The following is a 20,370-nucleotide window of genomic DNA, read 5'->3' on the forward strand; positions in this document are numbered from 1 at the left end:
AAAAAAGAAAATCCAAAAAAAAGGAAAAAAAAGAGCAATAAAAGAGAAAGACGAACGTGGCAATGTAGCAGCAGATCCGCGAAGTTGCAGGGGTTACCAAATTAATTCCGGTCTAAAACCTATTTAGTATCATACCTAAGTACTCATGGTAGATCTATTTACTGTATTATTACAAGCACCTGCGTGCGTATCGCGCGAGTGTCAGGAAAATACACGAAAGCTGAATCCCACGGCACATCCAGTACATCCATCCATGGCGGAAGGCCATGTCTCGGGATCATATACCTTGCTTTCCTCTTCATTCATTTTCCCACCTGGTTTTCCAGCTCTTCATCTCTGGCTTTGCATTTGCCTTCTTCTCTCTTCTTTCAAATATTGGTTTGAAACTACCATTCTATGTCATGGCCACCGCTGGCGTTCAGATCACCGCGACGAATAAATCTCCACTGATCCTTATCGTGACATGGCTACTGCTCGTCCTCGCCGCATTTGCCTACATTATGCGCTCCATTGTCAAGATATCGCGCCAGGCCATGAGCTTTGGAGTCGATGACTATCTTCTCACAGGTGCCTTGGTCTTTTGCGCCGCACAGTCGCTGGCTACCATCCTCCGGGCGGCAGACGGGTTTGGAAAACCCTTCGACACTCTGTCTGCCGAAAAAGTGAACAAGATCACGGAAGCCGCCATGGCGGCGAACGTCCTCTATGTCGTGTCCTTGGCCTTGTCGAAATTGTCCCTCCTTCGTCTCCTGGTCAAAATATCCCCGAATTTACGGCACCATCAAGTCATGAACGGCATCAGCCTCTTTGTCATTCTTTTTACGTTTATTTCGATATTTGTGGTCTCTTTTTCCTGCTCGGTGCCAAAAACATGGGATTATGCTTCTGGACGGTGTATCAATAGGGTAGGGCGGCTTGGGAACTCATTTCCCATTCAAATGAGAAATAATGGGGCAAAATCAAAGTTCCATATTTTTTTTACAATATATGCTTACATTGTGATACAACAGACCGTATGGTGGATCGTCTTCGATGCGTACAACATCATCACCGAGGCCGCTTTGATCTTTATGCCTCTCTACATTATCGGGCTGGTGCAGTGGCCTATCTCGCGCAAGGTTGTGGTCTCCACTCCTTTCGTGTTACGGATATGGTGAGCAATACAAATCGATATAGCATTGGCTGTACCGTCTTCTGAAACAATCATACTAACCTTGTTTTGCCGTTCTATTTCCGTTCTATAGTACAGTTGCAGCTTGCATAACGGATATGGTGCTGTGGCATAGCGTCTCGACCGCCACAGACCCTTACTTTACCGAGTGGACCGTTTCCGTGACCACGCAAGTTATACAATGCAGCTGTCTAGTGTGCACGTGTGTCCTGTACCTGCGAAATTTCCTTTCAAGTATTGAAACTGGATTTGGGCTGGATGGAGATTTATCGGCATCGATCCCGCTGAAAGATCGCACCACCACTCAGGGTTACAATATTTCTTCGGAAAGGTTGACCGGCTCTGCGGGCCTACCGGGGCAGATCGAGGTCACCACAACGTATGAGGTCCATACAGAGACGGTGTATGGGGCGGAGTCGGGGGAAGAATGATTACATTGACAGCACTGTGGTTCGGTGGGTGTGCATTCGTGCTAGCTCAAGAACGTAGACTCATATTATATTAAATTTCTAGTGAGCCAATGGGAGCCATTGGAAGCATTTCCGGGTGAGCAAGCAGCAGGGGTTGAGATATGTTATCTAAGAAAGGGCGCATGATCCGTAGTCAAGCCTTTTCACTGTCGATCACTGTTACTATCATGCGCATTCGTAATTTCCATCCCGCCAAAAGCTGTGCCTGCCTTCTAGCCTAAAGGGGTTGACTTATATTGTCCAGGTTACAACAGGCAAAGGCTAAGACTTGTGTTGATTGGCTTGTTAATTTCCCCAAAGAGAGCACTCCATTTCCTCGATATTGGAGTAAGATGATTGGAGTGTTCGACCACCTACGCCACAAATTAGCGGATCCTTCCGTGTCTTCCAGACCCTCGATTCCAGTGGCCTCTGGGGCTAACACAACTGAAGTGGGACTTAATTCGCAACTTATGCGGGTGTATCAAAGCTTAGCAGGGATGGATCCAGGATACATACATGATACGACGTGACTCTGATACGTAATGTTGGATCTTACCTGCAAGAAATGGCGATATACTTAGTTCTTTGTGTAACGTCCAGCCATATATAGAGAACATCCAATTGCACTTTGTTCTGGAAAACTCCGATATCTGCCGATATCTGCGACTGAGCACGTAACTAGAAGGTTTCCGTGAAGTTTCATTTTCTTACTTTCTTATCGGAGTAAAAAAAAGAAAGGAGAAAAAGAAAAGAAAAGAATACTGGGAATGTACTCCTTCTTTTCGGCTTCGCCGCTTCTTCCAGAGGAGCTGTGGTCATGGCCATGGCTGTGGCCCTGTGCATTGTCATTATCATTTCTTACCTTGGCCGCGCTTTTTCTGCATTCGTATCTTTCCAACTCCACTATTGCCGGCCTATTCTCTATTCCCAATGCTCTACCAATAGTTGGTCACCTGCATCTACTGGGTGACGACCACGCAAGCGTCTGCGAAAAGCTATGGCGGAAGTATAACAAATCCGTCTTTCAAATTCGCCTAGGGAACACAACCGCTGTGGTAGTCAACTCTTTCCATGACGCTCGTCGAATCCTTCTCTCGCATCAATCTGCACTTATCGATCGGCCGACCCTGTACACCTTTCATGGCGTAATCTCATCGACACAAGGCTTCACCATCGGGTCGAGCCCGTGGGATGATTCGACGCGCAACCGACGTCGAGCAGCCGGTATGGTTCTCTCTAGACCCGCAATTCGCTCATATCATGATATGTTCGATTTGGAAACATATGATATGATTTCCGATGTCCATGTTGATGGCAAAGGAGGCAAAGAACTGGAGATTAGACCATATATTCAACGGCTAGCATTGAACACTACCCTGACACTCTGCTATGGTATTCGTATGCGGGGCGTGCACGATGAGCTTCTCCGGGAAATCCTAGAAGTTGGCTCTGCCATTTCCCTGCTTCGGTCCGCTTCGGAGAATTACCAAGATTATATCCCTATTCTACGATATTTGCCGGGAAACAAAAAAACGGAACGTGCAAAATCATTACGGAGACGAAGGGATAAATATTTGTCTTTTCTACTCAATATTGTTCGAGATAGGATCCAGAAAGGCACAGATAAGCCATGCGTGTCAGCGGCTATTCTTAAGGGAAACGAAACCCGGCTGACAGATGTAGAAGTCTCATCAATCTGTCTGTCACTTGTATCTGGTGGGTTTGAGACTATTCCTGCCACCTTAGTTGGTTGCATCGGAAGTTTAGCAACGGAGACAGGCCAAATCTTCCAGGAGCGAGCCTACGAGGATATCCGACGGTTCTATTCAAACCTGGACGAAGTCTTTCTAGAATCCTTCGCGGAAGAAAAGGTACCCTATGTGAACGCGCTTGTTAAGGAGGCGGAACGATATTATACCGCCTCCGCCATGAATTTGCCCCGAAAGACCACCGTTGACATAGCCTGGGATAATGGGGTGATAATTCCCGCCAAGACGATGGTATTGGTCAATCTCCAAGCGGCGAACCATGACGTAGATCACTTTGGAGACGACGCCGATGTCTTTAACCCAGAGCGATGGCTGGAGTATCCAGAAAACATCCCTATCGAAAGAAGTATTCAGGGGTTACCACATATGTCCTTTGGCGCCGGGGCGAGGGCTTGTTCAGGGCAATTCGTTGCCAATCGCGTGATTTATACAGCATTGATACGCCTGCTGAGTAGCTACCGTATTGTAGCGAGCGAGGAATTCCCGCCGAATACCCACTACGCGGATTACAACGCCATTAAGAGCGCACTTGTGGCCATTCCGAAGGACTTTAAAGTCAAGTTGATTCCCAGAGACGAGTCAGAGTTGCTCGCTTGTTTAAAGACCGGGGCTGAAAGAACGAGATATTACGGTATCTAAATGTTCCATATTTTATCTTACGTTCAATTCACCACGGAATGCACCACCGTCGGTTTGAGAGAAAAAGTAATTACACTAATCAATGCTGATGTATAAGCCAATTGAATTCAGATACACCCAAGGAATCTAACTGGGTGGATAGACTTGATAAAATGGTGATTGAGGCATAACGGAAGATTCTTTCATTTATCAGTTGTTATAAATAGTTGTAAATATATTCCATCCTCCTCCCTCATCTTCAAGTCTCTGTTCAACCAAGCCTTCCTCTCGGATCCCATGAGATCAAACAAAGAATGATATAGCTCGGAAGCAGCATTGGGATCATCTTCCTCTTGCTATGAAATTAACCCCGTTCTCCATATGGTCTGGCTCGGGATTAACATGATTCCAATATCGCGTGGGTGGAGACTAGATCACAAGTGAGCGAGTCGATTCCGACCAGGATATGCTTCCCATGCCTCCCAAGTGGATCGAGATCATCTGCTCCTTGAATTCAAGTCTCACTGACGCACTGTTAGTAGAGATATAGTAGCATGTCATATCATTGATTTCGTTAGCTGCAATCTATGATTGGACTATTAGAAGCAAAGACATATCAAATACTTTTAGCGATTATTTCATCGATCTTGATTTTTACTACTTAGTCTCCCTATATAACAAGGGAACAGCATCTTAAGTTTCTTGAGCAATCAGCTCACCACGGCTGAACTAATCATACACAAATTTTATTTTGCCAAGCATGTCATCATAGCACCCCAGCTGGACAATCTTAATTGACACTAGAAGTTTTGTGTCTCGTGATCCAACACTTCATCTTGGATTCTCTTCCACTTATTGAGACCTATATGCTTGTGACGGTTCCCTGAGCTTCGGAGGTCTGATATGACGTTGTTGGGAGTTGACCGGAGCAATCTGTACCTAGGGCAAGGACTCTAGGCAGTGCCATGACGGGAATATCCTCAGCGGTGCCATATTGGGAAATAGGAGAACAAAGGGAGAGCACACATGAAAGAGCTCTTTGGTGAAAGATATTTGATTTCTTCTTCTTTCACTTCCCATGTTCGATATTCGCAGTAAGTAGGTACCTAGATAGCTAGGTTGGCCACCTGTCACATAAAGCAAGAGGATTGTGTAGTGAAACCTCATCCTCGAATAGTTGGAACTGGTATTTCGGTAATCTCTTTGATATAAATGAGCGTTTCCATCTCTATTACGACTTTTGTATAGGTCAAATCAGCACAGACAGAGCCTTTTTGTGCTAGTCGGAGAAGCCATATGGATCCATCCTCGAAAATGAACTTTTACCCTGTATTATAGCCGCTACTGATGAGTTTCGTTGTGCCATCTACCTGGCAGCGAACTTGATCGGTGTGAAATTCTGAAACCTAGTCAGTGAGCTTGCTATTTTTATGCAATTTTGAGAGATTTTGAAAATAAAAATCTTCTTACACTTGGTGAGTGAGGTCGAGGCATTCGTTATACTCTATAGTTGCTTCACAAGACGAAGTGGAAAATACAGAAAGGGATGGAGCCAGAATCAACCCTTCCATAGGAGGCTCTAGTGAATTTGAATGTACTTCTAACGGTCTGTAAATATTTATGACATAATGACTTATCGAAAAATTAGGATAAGAAAGTCGTATACAGCACCTTGTTGGAGCCAGCTAGTCTACATGAGCATCCACGAGATATCCCAACACTGACCAATGAGAGCACGCTGACACTTTCATCTTATTCAACATATCCTCTGCTATTGACGGCGTCTTTCCAAGAGACGCATAATTATTATTGGGCGCCCTTGCCCCCGCTCTGTCAGTATTGATTTGCATGGGAAAAGTGCGTTCACTTACATTGTTTTCGCGTTTGCGTATCGCCGCCTCACGGGCCTCCCTCTTACGTTTGCTCTGCTCGCGTTTCACTCTGGATACACATTGTGAGCATTTTATCGAGGAAAAATCTACAAAGATCATCACTACGTCGAAAAAAAAAGTACCAGTGTATATGTTTCTGCAATTCGTAGTTAGCGGATTACTGCCTATATCTACATTTCGAAGATGCAACATTCCGTCGAATGCATGCGTTAACTCCAATAACCATACCACTTTTTGTCCAATGAGTGCGTGACACAACTCGAGAAAGACAAAAGAAAGTAAGAATCGCAATGATGTTGTAGATGTTGGTGATGTTGATGATGTGATGTGATCGTGTATGAATAGGGACCCAGAATCAAAACTCCAACCCCAATTGTCCATATCAATCGAGGTGAAAGACCAAGAAAATGGATAACGATTTGACTCCGAGAAATGCCTGTTCGCCCTTTCGAACTTTGTTTCCCACGCGCACACACCTTTAAAGAGTAAAATTATAAGACAACCACGATGATAGTAAGTTGCACCAAGGGATAGAACGAAACAGAACAAAACAAACCCAGACCATGCCGCCGCACTCCGTGTCAGGTAGAAAGACAAAAATAAAACAAAAATAAAACAAATATCTGCAAAATATGCGTACTTCATACAAGATGCCAAGGTCAAGGGTCTGGCCTAGTGCATCATAATCATAATCGTGTGGTGAGGATTGCGCCGAATAGCGCCTGTACCATCTCAAACCGCTGAGTTATATATACAAACGCTATTATGAGATGTACAAGCATGGAGATATCAGCGCACATCCTTCCGCATACGTGAATGTAGACATTCAACGCATAGGCGTCGGAGTAGTTGGTAGAATGTCGTGTCTGCGAACTTCGGCACTGCAGCATGCTCGCTTAATACCGCCTTTCGAAACAGGAACAGGTACAGGCAGCTGAATAGAGCTCAGGTTGTGGTCTGACTGGCCCTTAAGCAGAAATGATTGAGCAATCCGCTCGTCTGCTAGGACGTCGTTCCCGTAAGCCGAAGCCATTAGATCGCGTACATTGCTCTGCAAAATCTGGTCTTCAGATGAAGTCCTTCCTCGTTTGCGACTCACTTGGCCAACAGGAGACTGTGATCGTAGCATAGCGCCGGATAGCTCGCATAAACCTTGAGCAGCTTCATGAGTCGTCATATCGACGGGGGTGTTCAAGGAGAAGTTCGACAGGTCGGGAACAGATCCACACAGGGCACTGTCGGGAGAGCTGTAAACACCAACCAGAGAGGTCTCGTCGATAGGAGTGTGTATGGTCAAGTTCTTTCGGCATTCTTTCAAAGTCATCGCAGCGCAACGACGAGTCGCCGTGACGGCCAGCCGGGGCTGACTAGGCGCACAGGTCGCAGACACACATGATGATATTGAAGAAGAACGAGAAGAACGAGAGGAAATTGTCGACACATCCGACACCATCGACTCTGGTGATGATGCAGAAGAAGTAGAGCGCGCAAGAGAAGACCGACGAGTCAAAGGAGGCAGTCCTTCAAAGTTGCCAGGCTTGCTGGTGGGGCGGGTATCGAGAGCCAGACGTGACATGCACATGTTTTGGGCCTGAGACATTGCGGATGCGAATGATGGACGTCTCGAACATGTACCACGAACACTCACTGCAGGAGTGGACGCAGCGCAAGATTGTGGCGTCAATTGCGGTGTGGGGAGAAGTCCAAGCTTGTGCAAGGCCGGAAGGGTGGGGTTTGAGGACTCGATACGAGGAGTGGGTTCCAAGATGGGATTAGATCGTGGACAGATCGGAGATTGTTGCTCACTGGGAGAACACATCGAAGCTATGCTGTTGACGCGAGAGGGTGAACGCCGAGGCGAAGGAGCGTCAGCAAGCAAGTCCAGTCCGAACATATCGGGATGGCTCGAAGGTTCGATGTCGACCGTGACCAGATCGGAGGTCAATCTTGGAATCAACGTCTTCCAGCAATCATCTGTGTTGGGCGAAGAACCCGGGGTTGGTGTATACTTAAGGACAATATCTGTCCATCTGTGGTAAATGGACTCCGGGACGTGGAGTTTCCAATCCACAGCCTGCAAGAACATCATTTCATTTTGATTGATTTCTTGGGTTTGTAGACCCGAGATCTTGCTCCAAGCACGGGCGGAGTAGTTTCGGTCCTGCAGATATTTCGATGCAAGAATCAACGCGGCGAGGAACATACGACGTCCGCATTGCATCGCTCGAGCGCATGGGCTGTCACGAGGTTGTTCCATGGTGAAGTCATGGTTTGGCACGTGGGGTCGAATCTTGATGAGGTAGTAAAGGGCGACCTGTAAAGTACTAAAGCTAGTACGTGATCTTCGCAGAGTTTCTTGAATGAAAGTGCGAAGAGGTAAGACACCCTTACAGCCGAGTGGAGATTCACTCCGAACAGCAACTACCGACAGGGGCCATATTGTTTCGACAATCTGGGATGCGGAGTCTTTCCGAGGAAACTCAGCATGACAAGATCCGCAAAGCGGTTGGATGGGGGGCTTCTCTCAGAAGAGATGACTTACCGACTAAGCTGTCGACAAAATTCACCTTGCGATCGCACTGCCGCACAAGCGGGGGAGGTTGTCGAGGGCACGAAGTGGATGTACCGTTTGATGTAGCGGTGGGGCAAGCGGTACGTCTGGGGTGCCTCCGGAGCTCTGGAGGGACTGGACACTCCGTGACTTTAGATGCAACACCTCTCAAACTATTTTGCAAACAATGAGATGCATTATCAGAATGGGGCAAACCTCGGCCTGATGACTCTCCTGATTCATTCTCCCAAATGACATCGACAGCGGTTGTTGAAGATGATGAGATGGAGCTCTGCGTAGAGACGCAATCTAATGAAAAAATCGAGGAAGATGAAGAAGAGGCCGAGGACCCCACGGATGAAGAGTACGGATGAGTCCTCTTTTGTTGACTGGGGTCGGAAAGACTCGGACCCGAGACGTCTGAGCCTGGCATATTCGATAACATAGAGTTAGGAATGTCTTGTGTTCTTCACGACTGGACACGCTGAATTTGTGTCAAAGAAGTTTCAAACTAGGCAAGACTCGGAAGCCAGGGAAAAGACGATTTGTAAACCGTGATATCAAATAAACCGTTTCGAAAGGGACCAAGAAGAAAACCGATAGACAACCGTCTTTCGAGGGATAGGCGACGGTGGGCCTTAGATGCGATGATGCTCCAGCGTAACAGTGTAGTAATCACTGAACAGAACTCAATACCTTATTTGGGTATTGAGAGTATCGGAGTACTGGGTGGGAATATGAGGGGAAAAAAGCAAAAGGGCGAATATTAACAAATTGTTGTTGGTTTCGGCAAACCGATCACCGTATATACACGTTCCGAATAGTCGAGGTCGATCAAGCCAGATAGGTAACGCGGGAGTGAATGCTCAATCCCGATGTAGTAGACACGAAGTGAGGTTTGTAACTTCACAGGCATGCAACAATCTTGCTGGACTTGGTGATATCTGACGAGTAGAATGTGGTAATACTGGTGATCGGTTCGATGGGGCCTGCAACAATAGGGTACATTTTGATGATGGCGATAAAGTGATAGCGAGCAGAGGTACTATTAATAGAGTCGTAGTAGAATAGACTGAAGACCTAACAAACAGGCAACATTCGTCACAAAGACGCTTGCTTGTTCAATATGAGTCAAAAGTCTAGTACAACGATGTCTTCGCGCAAATCATCGAGGCAACGGCGGAGCTAGTGGTAAGAAGGTATCGAAACACTCAAGCGCGCGTGAGTGGTGCCAACTAAGGTGAAAGTTCTTCGCAAAAGTCAGCAGGAAGATTCCCTTTCAGATATGACCAGGCTGATGAATGATTGAAATAAACACGACACTGGAGCCTGCGAGTTGGCCACTCTATCCTGACTGGGCTTCGGTCGGCAACAGTACATTGATTGGGTGGACAAGAAGCTTCCAGGTACCAGGGAGGCAGAAGAATGCAGCGTGGCGGCAAAAACGAGTCTCAAGTGATCAACAAGATTTTAGTCACCGGAATTACAGGTGGACTGCCATTCTGGAGAGGGAATGTGTCATGGTAGGCAACGGTGACTCAATAGGTTTCAGTCACGACGGTTGGGTTAGAATGGACTTACTCAGTGGTCTGAGCACCGTGGCCGGAGTGGCGAGTAATTAGCGCGGTGGTGCCGGGTGCCTAGATTCGGTCGGGCGGCCTCGGAGAGCAGCGCGAGAGGCCAAATCGACAGACGAGTCTGGTTGTCTAAAAGAGGCGACAGAAGGATGAGTCAGAAAGAAAGGAAGGAAAACAGATGTGATTTGAGATTCTGTTCGTCGGGAGTAAATGATGGGAAGAAGAAAGGACAGGATATAATGTCGGCGCGAAGAGAGAGGAAAGAGGTGGCGAGGTGGACAGGACGGGGAAATAGGAGGGTGAGGCCTAATAAAAACGGCTGGCTGGCTGGCTGGCTGGGCAAGAGCGAGACAGACAGAAAGAAGGAGGGCGGCGGGTCAGGATGACTCTTTCGTCTTTTTCCATCTCCAGGGCCAAAGATAGAATCGACCGATCGGGAAGGGGGCAGTGGGCGGTGGGCAGTGTGCCAGTAGTGAGGCAGGAAGGAGGGCAGTTGGGTGGCAGGGTAGTGGACACACAGACGGCCCCCGGTAACGGCGGGKAAMAGACAGCGTATCAAAMATCGTGATTTGTATGCTCGGGCCGGGGGAAGTTTTGCCCGCGAGCTACAGAACGGGAGGCAAAGGCCACTCACAGTACCACGCAATACAGGCTCTGTACTAGCCGTCACAAAGATCCAGGAAGAATGACACTGACAGCAGAAGGAAAAAGGGCAGGGAAGAGAGGACAGCGATTGCTGATGGAGAAAAAAAAAAAACGGCTGAGTCTCACGAGGTCACAAGGGKGTGGTCGAAATTTCCACTAAACACAAACTTCCATCCAACCAAGAGCGGACCTAGTGAGTGGTTGGAATGGCTGTACTTGGTTCGACACGAATCAACAGTACTCGAATTTTTCGCCGCTCAGCAATAGGCAGCAAAGGGGGCAAAACAAGAGAGCAGTGCCGGACTGTGACTCGACTCTTATCCAGGTACGTATTTCGTCCACTATTGCGAGGATCAGAAGACGAGATGATAGCGGGGCAATGGAGCCGGAGGCAACAGAATTCGATAACGATAAGGATCAAGCAAAGATAGAGAACAAAGAAAGTATAAGCAGCGATATTTGTACAAATAATGGATGGTACTGGCTTAGAATTAGATCTGATGCTGCTCTCGCAGGCGCTCTGTAATGATCGGGTTCATCTCGAACGGTCTGGCTGAAAGAGGGAAGAAAAAAAGACTGCAATATGGGGGTTGGGGTTTGCTTTTCAAGGCATCTAGAGTTCTTGGTACACTCACACACTTACACCTACACACGGTAAACACTCAGCAGCAGTAAACTGCTTTTGCCGTGTGTTGCCTGCATGAGAAAATCAGACAGGCAGCAACTGACTTTGGTGTATGCGTATTGTAGCCGACCGTATTTTATCGATATCTGCCGTTGCAAGCTTGTATCCGTACCGTATCAATATTACCCGTCATACCATGAGTTTCTCTCATGCTTCCACAAATTCCATTCTGTCTTCTAGTTCCTCCCAATCACCGTTTCCTCGCTGTTCTGGCCCCACACGCCAGTTGGAGCATGGAGAATCTCATTGGATGTCGCAGACCCATCGTTCGAGGATCCACCTTTTCTGGATCGACCAACCACGTCACTGCACGCCATCTGCAGTAGCGCCACCCACAAAACAGTACACAGCATAGCCAATGATGACCCATCTATGACACACCGACAGCTCCCCGCCAATCAGAGGCGACATAATAATAATCGATCCAAAGCCTTGTGTGGGTCCTTCTTGAGCTAGCTATTTCGGGTTAATCTGGCTGCCTTGTTAGGTGGTGCACTGCGTCAGTTACGCAAGTCAAGTCGTGCTGGCATTATAGAGTGCTTTTCTAGAGAGGTGTAAACCTGATTAATTTGCTTCATTTTGGGTGCGATGTATGGCCATAGAGGCCTGTAGTTCATGCAGGCCATATTAGTTAGTAAATTGAACTGCTTATGACCACCTTTCTCCGGCCAATGTACCGGCCGTTTTCGGCCAGTGCTACAATACTGACAGTGTTCCATCGTTTTCGACAATTTAATGCCGCCTTCCACTTCTCCTTCCATGTGACTCATGTACGTACGTACTACAACCTATCGTGATACACAATCACTAATCTTTTTTCCAGGCTGCGACTGAGATCGAACTAATAAAGTATACTCCGTCTCCGAAGGCGTCAAACACCACGGTCACGTTGAAAACTGAGTCACAGGTGTGGGGCTATACAAAATATACTTCATCGTTAATGGACGATGACTCAACCTGTGTTTTTTTTAGTGCGACTTTTCCTGGCAACGGCGGAGCGCAGAATACATTCCGAAAGAGGGTGTCGCAGGTAAGGCTGATTTTGGCCTGTTGAGCTCATGACTAGTCATGGAATATATGTTGGCTTCATGATTGAATCAGTAGAGCCGCAAAGAGAAAGAGGGCGATGCAATCTGCGACGAGATTGGCTCAGCCTTGTGTTTGAGAGTTGACACAGCCAGTGAGAGTCGAGAGATGGGTACCCGGGTGGATCCATCATGAGATTAGGGCAAGAGTATCACTTTACTTTTGATATCATGATAATAACGTGGTCGTCTTCAATAGTCGACTTATCGAGGAGGTTCTGATGTTAGTCAGCTTATTACAATCGTGATTGTGATAGTTGTTATTACCTAGGTAGCCTTGGAAGTATTATCTAAGGTCACATGTAGGTAAATTAACTACTGAGTAAATATATATATTTCCATAGCAATCTACCAACATCTGACTTAGTTAACTACTGGTATCTAAAACTACATACCTGCACGTGGGTAAATTTTGATTGTAATCCTAGACATCTGGATGTATACAATCAATTAGACCAGCAATAAGTAATGAAGATCAAACCTTCGCCTAAACGGCCAGCTTCAGTCTGCATCACTACCTAGATATCGTCTGGCTACCAAGCTTTGGAGCGAGTCTCATGACAGCCCTGGAAATTTCGATCCTTCGGCGAACCAACAAACGACCAAAGCTGCTCAGACTTGGTCCAAATTTCGCATCCACACACTATCAGGTCATGATACTGAATCCAGATCACGCTTCACCTGTACTATAATGATCCCGGAGATTCTAGATGCCTCAATCAAGTGAGCATTGCGCAAACCGATAAAAATTGACCCAGCTTCGTCAAAAAGCCGCTGAAGCGATTCGTTGATATTCTGATTGCTGCCTGGAAGCCACAATGGAGTCCGTATATCCACAAACTGCACGCAAACCTGATCGGAGGGTTTGCTTCTTGGTTCTAAGCCAAATGCAGTCATCATCGTCAGCTCGCTCCCCGTATAGACAGGTTAATAGCAATAATATACGTTGCAGGATGCTGATTGAAAGTGCATTTATGACTAAACCTGTATCCGAGACTATTGTCAAATTACCAAATTGCGAAAAGACCATCAAAACAATGACCCAACGCCTGACCCTTGTTTGTTTTCAGCACTTGGCTGCCGAGAAATAGCAAGCCAGGATACGAGATAGATGGACAAGGATATATATTCATCTTGCTTGCGAATGGCATGCAACCCTGGACCTCTAGATGGAAACTGGACATCATTTTGCAGGAATTTCCAATCAGATCGCAGATGTAGCTTTTAGCATCTCGGACAGTATCTCCAACGATGTTGCTCAAGTTGTTGGGGAATCGTACTTGTAGATGATCATCGATAAGCTTGTTCTGCCTTAATGCTGAAATTTCTCGAGGTGGAGAAATAATATTTGAGATAGGTTTTCGTCTCGAGCCTCCACAATACATAGGGCCTGAGCGTTAAAAGATTCACAAGTCAATGCAAAGCACATCTGATCAGGCGTCGAGAGGAAGCTGAGAACTATATCCAATCATTCTAATAGAGGTTGGTGCAGAAATCAGATTTTGGTTGCTGCCTAGGCGTACGTGGAACCAGGGGTCGATATTTTTTCGAGCTCCATATCGAGTTTCCTATCGAGCTTCATGTTTAGTTTGATAATGGTAGAACTGAAGATATTGCGAAATAATGAGAAATCGCGAGAATCGGAGTTACTGGTCAATACAATGAGAGCCAGATGAGGAGTTATAAGGTGAGCGTTACAATGTCATCTATTCACTACCTAGGTACAATTGATATGAAGGCAACAACAGAAGGTGACGAGATTTGACGTTTATGATTATGCGAATTAATAGATAGGTGTGTCCTTATATCGATTGAGCCCTTATAGAGCTCCGCTTAATCACAATGTGTTGGCACCCCGTATGCGAACATCACCATCATTCTGTTGACAATAAAGCATACATATTGCGTGGCCTAAAACCTTAAAGAGCTCTTTACAACATAGGCTAAGTCGGACCTTTTTTGAAGTTTGCCATTGTTTAGTTCTTCACCATATTATAGAGGCAGTGAGCTCATCCTAAGCTATCGGATTGCCAACGCATATCCCGAGGTGCTGTGGTATAGAGCTACACGCCACCGCCTGTGTTAGGTTCAAGAATCCCAAGACACGATCATGAGAACCGAAAGTCAAATATGTACTCAATAAAATTCCAATTTATAGATCCTTCAGCTAACACCTTCTCCCCTGCCATCTGCACATCTCCTATCCACCCCTTTTTTATACCACAGATCAAGATAGACTACTTCAACCCTAAAGCCCTCCCAACCATATCCCCCGCCGAAGCTATCATGCTCTGATCCTTCTTACTTGTCGTCGCCCCAGGTCCTACATCTGCCCCAACACCAGCACCGACAACAGCACCAGCAGCACTAGACCTCGCTTTGGATCCCGTCGCTCCATTGAACTCGGTGCTTTGCCGCCGCCCGTAAAGCGGTGCTTCGTCCTGTTCGATGGGTAGATTTGTTTCTTGCTCGTCGGGTGGGACGAAATGGAGGGTTGATCTTGCGTCTCCTGTGTACAAACCCAAAGGAGGCGTGATAGTGTGAGTATGAAAAGGGTGCCAAGGGAGGGGGGGGGGGAAGAGACGGACCGGGCTGCATTGCTTCGGCGATGGAGGATTTCAAGCGCTCAAAGGCAGTGTTGCGTTGAGGGTCGGCGTTGAGCATTGCTTTCTGTTTTTTATTTTTGTCAAGTTAGAGCTATATCCATAGTTCCCCCCAGGCATAGGAGTGGTTGATAGCGTACCTTGTCAGCCATGATGATCACTTTCTTTGCTGTTCAGTATTCCCGTGATTTGGTAAAGGATGAATCGATATGTTTGCATGCTTTACAGAGAAAGTCAACTGCATTTTAAAATAAGGCGACCAATGTTAAAGACTTGTCTTAGTGATGTCAGTATATCGTATTTTCGAAAGTGGCAAGTCTTGAGCTGGAACCCTAAAGGAAGCTCAGGCGATTGGTTCCGAGTTTCCCACCAGAGACTCATACTATCTACGTACTGTCTACGTTTTGACTTCGACCATACTGAAGGTAGAGATTGTAAGAAAGTGGCCGGAATACCAGACCAAGCTTATTATTCATTCACAGTCTGATAATAGAAAGGAATCCGTAGAACGTCTCATGAGAAAGAAAGAGAAAAGAATCAAGCAGTGCGCACTTCTGCCCGGAGCTCAGCCCAAATGACAACGAAAATCCAGAAACGAATAACTAAAACGAAAAGTCATAACAAAACATAACAGAGGCTGAGCAAACCGGTACAGACGCGATTGTATCAAGCAGTAATAATCAAAACGATAAACACATCAACAGTCATCAAAAAATCCATGTATCGTGTTCACGATTGTCTGGATCGCTCATTCTCGATCAGACCGAAAACGGTAGGATTTTTTTCTAAAGACGATGAAATCCGCGATTCGTAGGACGAAAAAACGACAAGCTGATCCACCCGAAACTGTATGTAAAAGCTCAAAATCGTTATTCGTTGTTGTCCATCAGACACACAGATCTAGCCAAACTCCTAGGCCCAGATCATAAGCGATCGTGTCGATTGACCCACGTGGTAAAAATCCTGTTTACCATCCATACCCGTCTCAATCCATGTCATGTCTATAACCGAATCCATAGTAAATGCTTAAAAGAAGACACCATAAGAAGGCGAAAATTCATCAGCCATCATCAAAAGTCCAAGATAGGGACTAAATATTTAAAAATGCCGTGGATAATTTTCTTGTCGACACAACGAGTTCGCGTTTACAGACTCATTGTCAACCACTCCCACTCCTGACTAGCTGTCTGACCGGATCCTGCAGCCAGACTGTGATGGGCCGGGTTCGTAGCTGCCGGTGGCATGGCTGGTGCCAGCGGTACATTTTTAGATCTGGCGGCTGCCGATGAGCCAGCACCAGCTTTGCTATTATCAATATTCGTATCATCCGAGGCTGCTTCTGGGCTGTCCTGAGACAAGCTAGCTTGAATGCTTGCCAGAGAACCAATGGAGTCTTTGTCAAGTCGCCGTTGACGCTTGGGAGCAACCTGAATTGCTCTGGCTTGAGCACCAGCAGATGGCGTGGTCTTTGGGGGAGCGGCTGCAATAGGGACAACGCCACTCTTGACAGAACCAGCGACACCATTCGACCCGGTACCAGAAGTGGTCGAGCCAGCGATAGATGGCGGTGACTCCGAGGCATTGGTGCTCTGTAATTTGCTTGAACTTGGCGGTGTAACAACGGGAGTCTGTTGTACTGAGTTCTTGCGAGAACCTTTCTTGGACCGGGCCGCAGATACGCCAATCGCAAGGTTGTTTCCTCCACCGCGATTGCGCTTCTTGATCACATCAGTTTTGAGAGACAGAGGTCGAACTACGCCATGAAGTTTCAAGAACAGACCACAGGCATTGCAAAGAGGTTGTCCCTCAGGATTGCGACGCCACAGGGGCGTCGTCTGAGTGAAGCAGTTGGTACAAGTAGTCGGAGCACCCGAATCACCGGGTTTAGTGCCGCCAGGGCTAGCAGGCCGGGACGGTGCGACGCTGCTGAATCCAGACTCAGGCGGTGTGTTGGGTGACGTATGCGACTGCATCGGCATGCCCATGTGATCTGTATTTGCACGTCCAAGTTTTGGTCGACCACTCATGTTGGTTGTTGAGGCATGCCCGCGGGGCAGACTTGCACTTTCCCAATCATGCGACTGATCCATGACATCTCCCATCCTTCCATGATGCAGACCTGAAAAGTTTGGCATAGAGCCATAGTGACCAGCAAGCTGAGCATCCCATTGCAAGCCCGAGGACATGTCACCAGAAATATCGTCCATACCTTGAAAATCAGTCTGCATGGCCATGTTCTGGTCTGGAAAGGTAGTTCCATCATCGTCTTCATTGTCGGAGTCGGCTCCAAAGGTGAACATGTTCTCACTGCTAGTCAAGTTCAGGTTGTGATGCGAGGGAGGGGCGGAGAAGTCATTGTGAGTGATTACGGACGACGGATCAATGTGTTGATGGGATGCGAATCCAGGAGAAGGAATGCTAGAAGGGGGTCCGCTCATGGTATTGTAGGTTGCAGCATTTGGATCGGTTTTGGAACCATACATATATCGAGGTTGCAAAGAGGCAGTGAGGTTGGATGTGCGATGACTAGGGGCAGCATAGACGGGGACTCTGCGTTGAACACGAGCATCCATGGAGTTCTGCTCAAAGTACATCGAGTGCTCTCCGTCATAGACAGGTTGAGGAGTCGACGCAGTAGACTGATAGCCGGATTGAGGGGGAGAATAGAAATCGGTTGAGTTCAGTGATGAACCCATAGGAGTCTGAGCATAGACATGACTGAAGGGTCCCGAAGTCACCAATGGCGACTCTGTAGGAGAGAAAGTAAAGTTCTGCTGGAAGGGCCCCGCAGACGTAAGGATAGGGTCGTCATTGATCTGGAAGGTATCGAGATTGAAAGGCACAGTGGGGGAGGTATGGCTGTTATGATGAGGAAAGCCGGAGTGCGGTTGGTCCAAGCTGTAGTCTGGCATCATGGCAGTGTCCAATTCCTGATCATTCTGTTGCACCATCAGATTGGAGGTAGGAACGACTTGAGGGGAGAATTCCGCAGGTCGCTTGCGAGGTGCCTGTGCCTGATTAGCATCTTCTCCTCTATCCGGTTCGAGACAGACTTACTTTGCGGTCGTCTACACTGGTTTTCCGTACACGGCGCTGCACGTAACCGAACTCGTCGTTGCGACGCAATTCTTGCGGAGGATGAGGCAAGGAAGCTGGGATAAGCGGGGCTTGCGAGACGTTCTGGTCCTTGCGGGCCTTGATGGGAATGCCAGATTGAGCGACCGAATAGGACTGAGGGGCGATGTTGTGGTCGGAACTAGTAGGTAGAGTTTCAATGCCAGCCGGTGAGCCAATGGATGAAGGCACGATGAACTCGTCCAGGTTCATGAAATCAGCCGAGGCAGAGGCAGGAGCGGTGTTGTTGCTCTGGGTGGCCTGGCGCAGCTGAGCAATTCCACTTGGAGTTGTGGAAGAAGGCTTTTGAGCAGTCTGAGCAGCTTGCTGAGCAGCGAGGCTATGGATGGGTGATGGATTAGTATGAGTGGAAGATCGAAAGTCGGATTTTGAAAAATGACGACAGTGGATGATGATGATAAGAAGAGGAATGTGCGAAAGGAGTGAAGAGTGGGTAAGGAGAAGGTAGGGTTTGATAGTAATCTTCAGCAGTCGAGGGGAGCAGAGATAAGGTAGGATTCGATGATGATAACAGTACAGAGCTAGCGTCCTGCAATCTGCAGCTGCCACTGGACGGGGTCTCTGTCATCTGAACCGTACCATAATCCAGCCTTCAGATAGGGATGTATATATATACGGTATCAGAAATAGAATATTTCCATCTTTAAAACTTACCGTGCTTGTTCGGCTCGCTCTCTTTCCTGACGCTTCAGACTCATCGCCATCATCCGCCAAGTCAGATTCTCCATACGTTCCTGATTGGGCAATTGAGACTTTGTCCGCGAGTACAATTTCCATATCTGCGTTGCCAGAGGATCCTTTCGCTGCATCTCGTCGGGACCGTCGACCGCATTATCGTGAGAGGTGCCATCTTGCCAGTCGGGGAAGACGGTGTCGCCCAGCAACGCCCCTTTGGCGATGCTGTCTTCGATTGGGAAATCCAGTTTGCCGGTGTTGTCTGTCGCGAATACAAATCTATTCTATTGCGATCGGTTCCTGCCTTCCGGTTGGCGAATCAACCCCGCGCGCGGGTTGAATAAAACTGAGCGATGAGATATTTGGGAGGGGAGCGGCTACAGGCGAGACAAAGGCATACGAGGGGATACGTCCGGGGCGGTCTTCACGAATCCGAGGCAGGCCAAAGAAAACTTGCGAAAACACCTCACGAACATAGGAAATAAAGCCAAAGAAAAAAAAAAGCCGATGAAAAAGGATCACGACTTGTTCAAACAGCCCACCACACACAATGAGCGTAGAGAAGTGTTTGGATAGCGAACAGAAAGAGTCGGAGATGAGGTGGTAAGAAGGGTATGAAGAGTGCTTGTTGGTCTTGAAGCTCAGGTGAATCGCCCGACCGACAGACCGACGACCACTGACCTGACTGGGAATTTGCGGACTGGGAAGGAAGGGAACGACAGGAAGGAAAGAACGAAAACTTGGGAACATGGTAACATTACCGAGAAACAGTAAGGTAAGCCCGTAATTCGTGTATGATACTAGATGTGCCGCATTTCTGGTAATTTAATTCGCAAGCCCCGCAGACAAGCGTGGCTGTACTGGCTGAACGACTGTCCGTGGTGGAGACTAACTATACGCTAATTCTTCCACTAGACTGACTTTGGAGTAGCGCAATTACCATCAGTGTAATCATACGCGGTACCACTGCCAAACTTCGTTACGACGTTACCATTTACCGAGTTCTAACGGCGTATTGATACGTACATGTATGTATCTGCATGTACATGTAACCAATGCTTAATGGTGGATCTAACTATCGCTGCTCAGAAATAGAACATCAACGTTGACACAACGTTATTATTCATGGCTACAGATGTTGCTTTTCAGATCCTCAGATTGCTTGAATATGAACGACATATGATTGGTGTTGGATTCTCTCCGGAACAGATTCGCTTCTTCCGCCGGTTGAACGATTTGCCTAACCTAGTCACTGCCTATGTACGAAGTTACTTGAGTCTAGAGGTTTGGAGGGGTCTAGCTGGGTCAGCCCCTCTTTGTGTCATGGACCATATCCTGAACCATGAGTTCTTGTCTCTGTTCGATGACGGAGATATACGGGAGTTACGGGATGATGTTTAAACATTTCATTTTTCTCGGAAACAGTTCCTTGCTATCACATGCTCTTCTTCCTTATTGGCAGTTTAATGCTTCTGGAAGGATACTAGATTTGCACTCTTAAAAGAAGCGACT

At 47.2% G+C, this 20,370-nt stretch overlaps 5 protein-coding genes across 5 annotated transcripts; 2 read left to right on the top strand and 3 right to left on the bottom strand.

Annotated features, from left to right (window-relative positions):
- Positions 1 to 401: 401 nt before the first annotated feature.
- BHQ10_002917 (uncharacterized protein) lies at positions 402 to 1,602 on the top strand (the record flags this gene model as incomplete). The annotated part of the gene is made up of 3 exons (XM_040875115.1): positions 402 to 905; positions 1,011 to 1,153; positions 1,245 to 1,602. 3 exons carry the CDS (start codon positions 402 to 404, stop codon positions 1,600 to 1,602), a joined length of 1,005 nt encoding a protein of 334 aa, XP_040731421.1.
- Positions 1,603 to 2,390: 788 nt separating this feature from the next.
- On the top strand, positions 2,391 to 4,031 carry BHQ10_002918 (uncharacterized protein; the record flags this gene model as incomplete). Its single annotated transcript, XM_040875116.1, has 1 exon — positions 2,391 to 4,031. One exon carries the CDS (start codon positions 2,391 to 2,393, stop codon positions 4,029 to 4,031), a length of 1,641 nt encoding a protein of 546 aa, XP_040731422.1.
- Positions 4,032 to 6,728: 2,697 nt separating this feature from the next.
- Positions 6,729 to 8,159, bottom strand: BHQ10_002919 (uncharacterized protein; the record flags this gene model as incomplete). Its single annotated transcript, XM_040875117.1, has 1 exon — positions 6,729 to 8,159. The coding sequence occupies one exon, from the start codon at positions 8,157 to 8,159 to the stop codon at positions 6,729 to 6,731; it is 1,431 nt and encodes a 476-aa protein (XP_040731423.1).
- Positions 8,160 to 14,682: 6,523 nt separating this feature from the next.
- Positions 14,683 to 15,109, bottom strand: BHQ10_002920 (uncharacterized protein; the record flags this gene model as incomplete). The annotated part of the gene is made up of 2 exons (XM_040875119.1): positions 14,683 to 14,954; positions 15,034 to 15,109. The coding sequence occupies 2 exons, from the start codon at positions 15,107 to 15,109 to the stop codon at positions 14,683 to 14,685; spliced, it is 348 nt and encodes a 115-aa protein (XP_040731424.1).
- A 1,084-nt stretch (positions 15,110 to 16,193) lies between these two features.
- BHQ10_002921 (uncharacterized protein) lies at positions 16,194 to 19,608 on the bottom strand (the record flags this gene model as incomplete). The annotated part of the gene is made up of 4 exons (XM_040875120.1): positions 16,194 to 18,056; positions 18,106 to 18,502; positions 18,838 to 19,120; positions 19,206 to 19,608. 4 exons carry the CDS (start codon positions 19,606 to 19,608, stop codon positions 16,194 to 16,196), a joined length of 2,946 nt encoding a protein of 981 aa, XP_040731425.1.
- Between the last annotated feature and the right edge of the window lie 762 nt (positions 19,609 to 20,370).

Source organism: Talaromyces amestolkiae, assembly GCF_001896365.1.
Source record: "Talaromyces amestolkiae strain CIB chromosome Unknown scaffold4.1, whole genome shotgun sequence".
NCBI lineage: Eukaryota > Fungi > Ascomycota > Eurotiomycetes > Eurotiales > Trichocomaceae > Talaromyces > Talaromyces amestolkiae.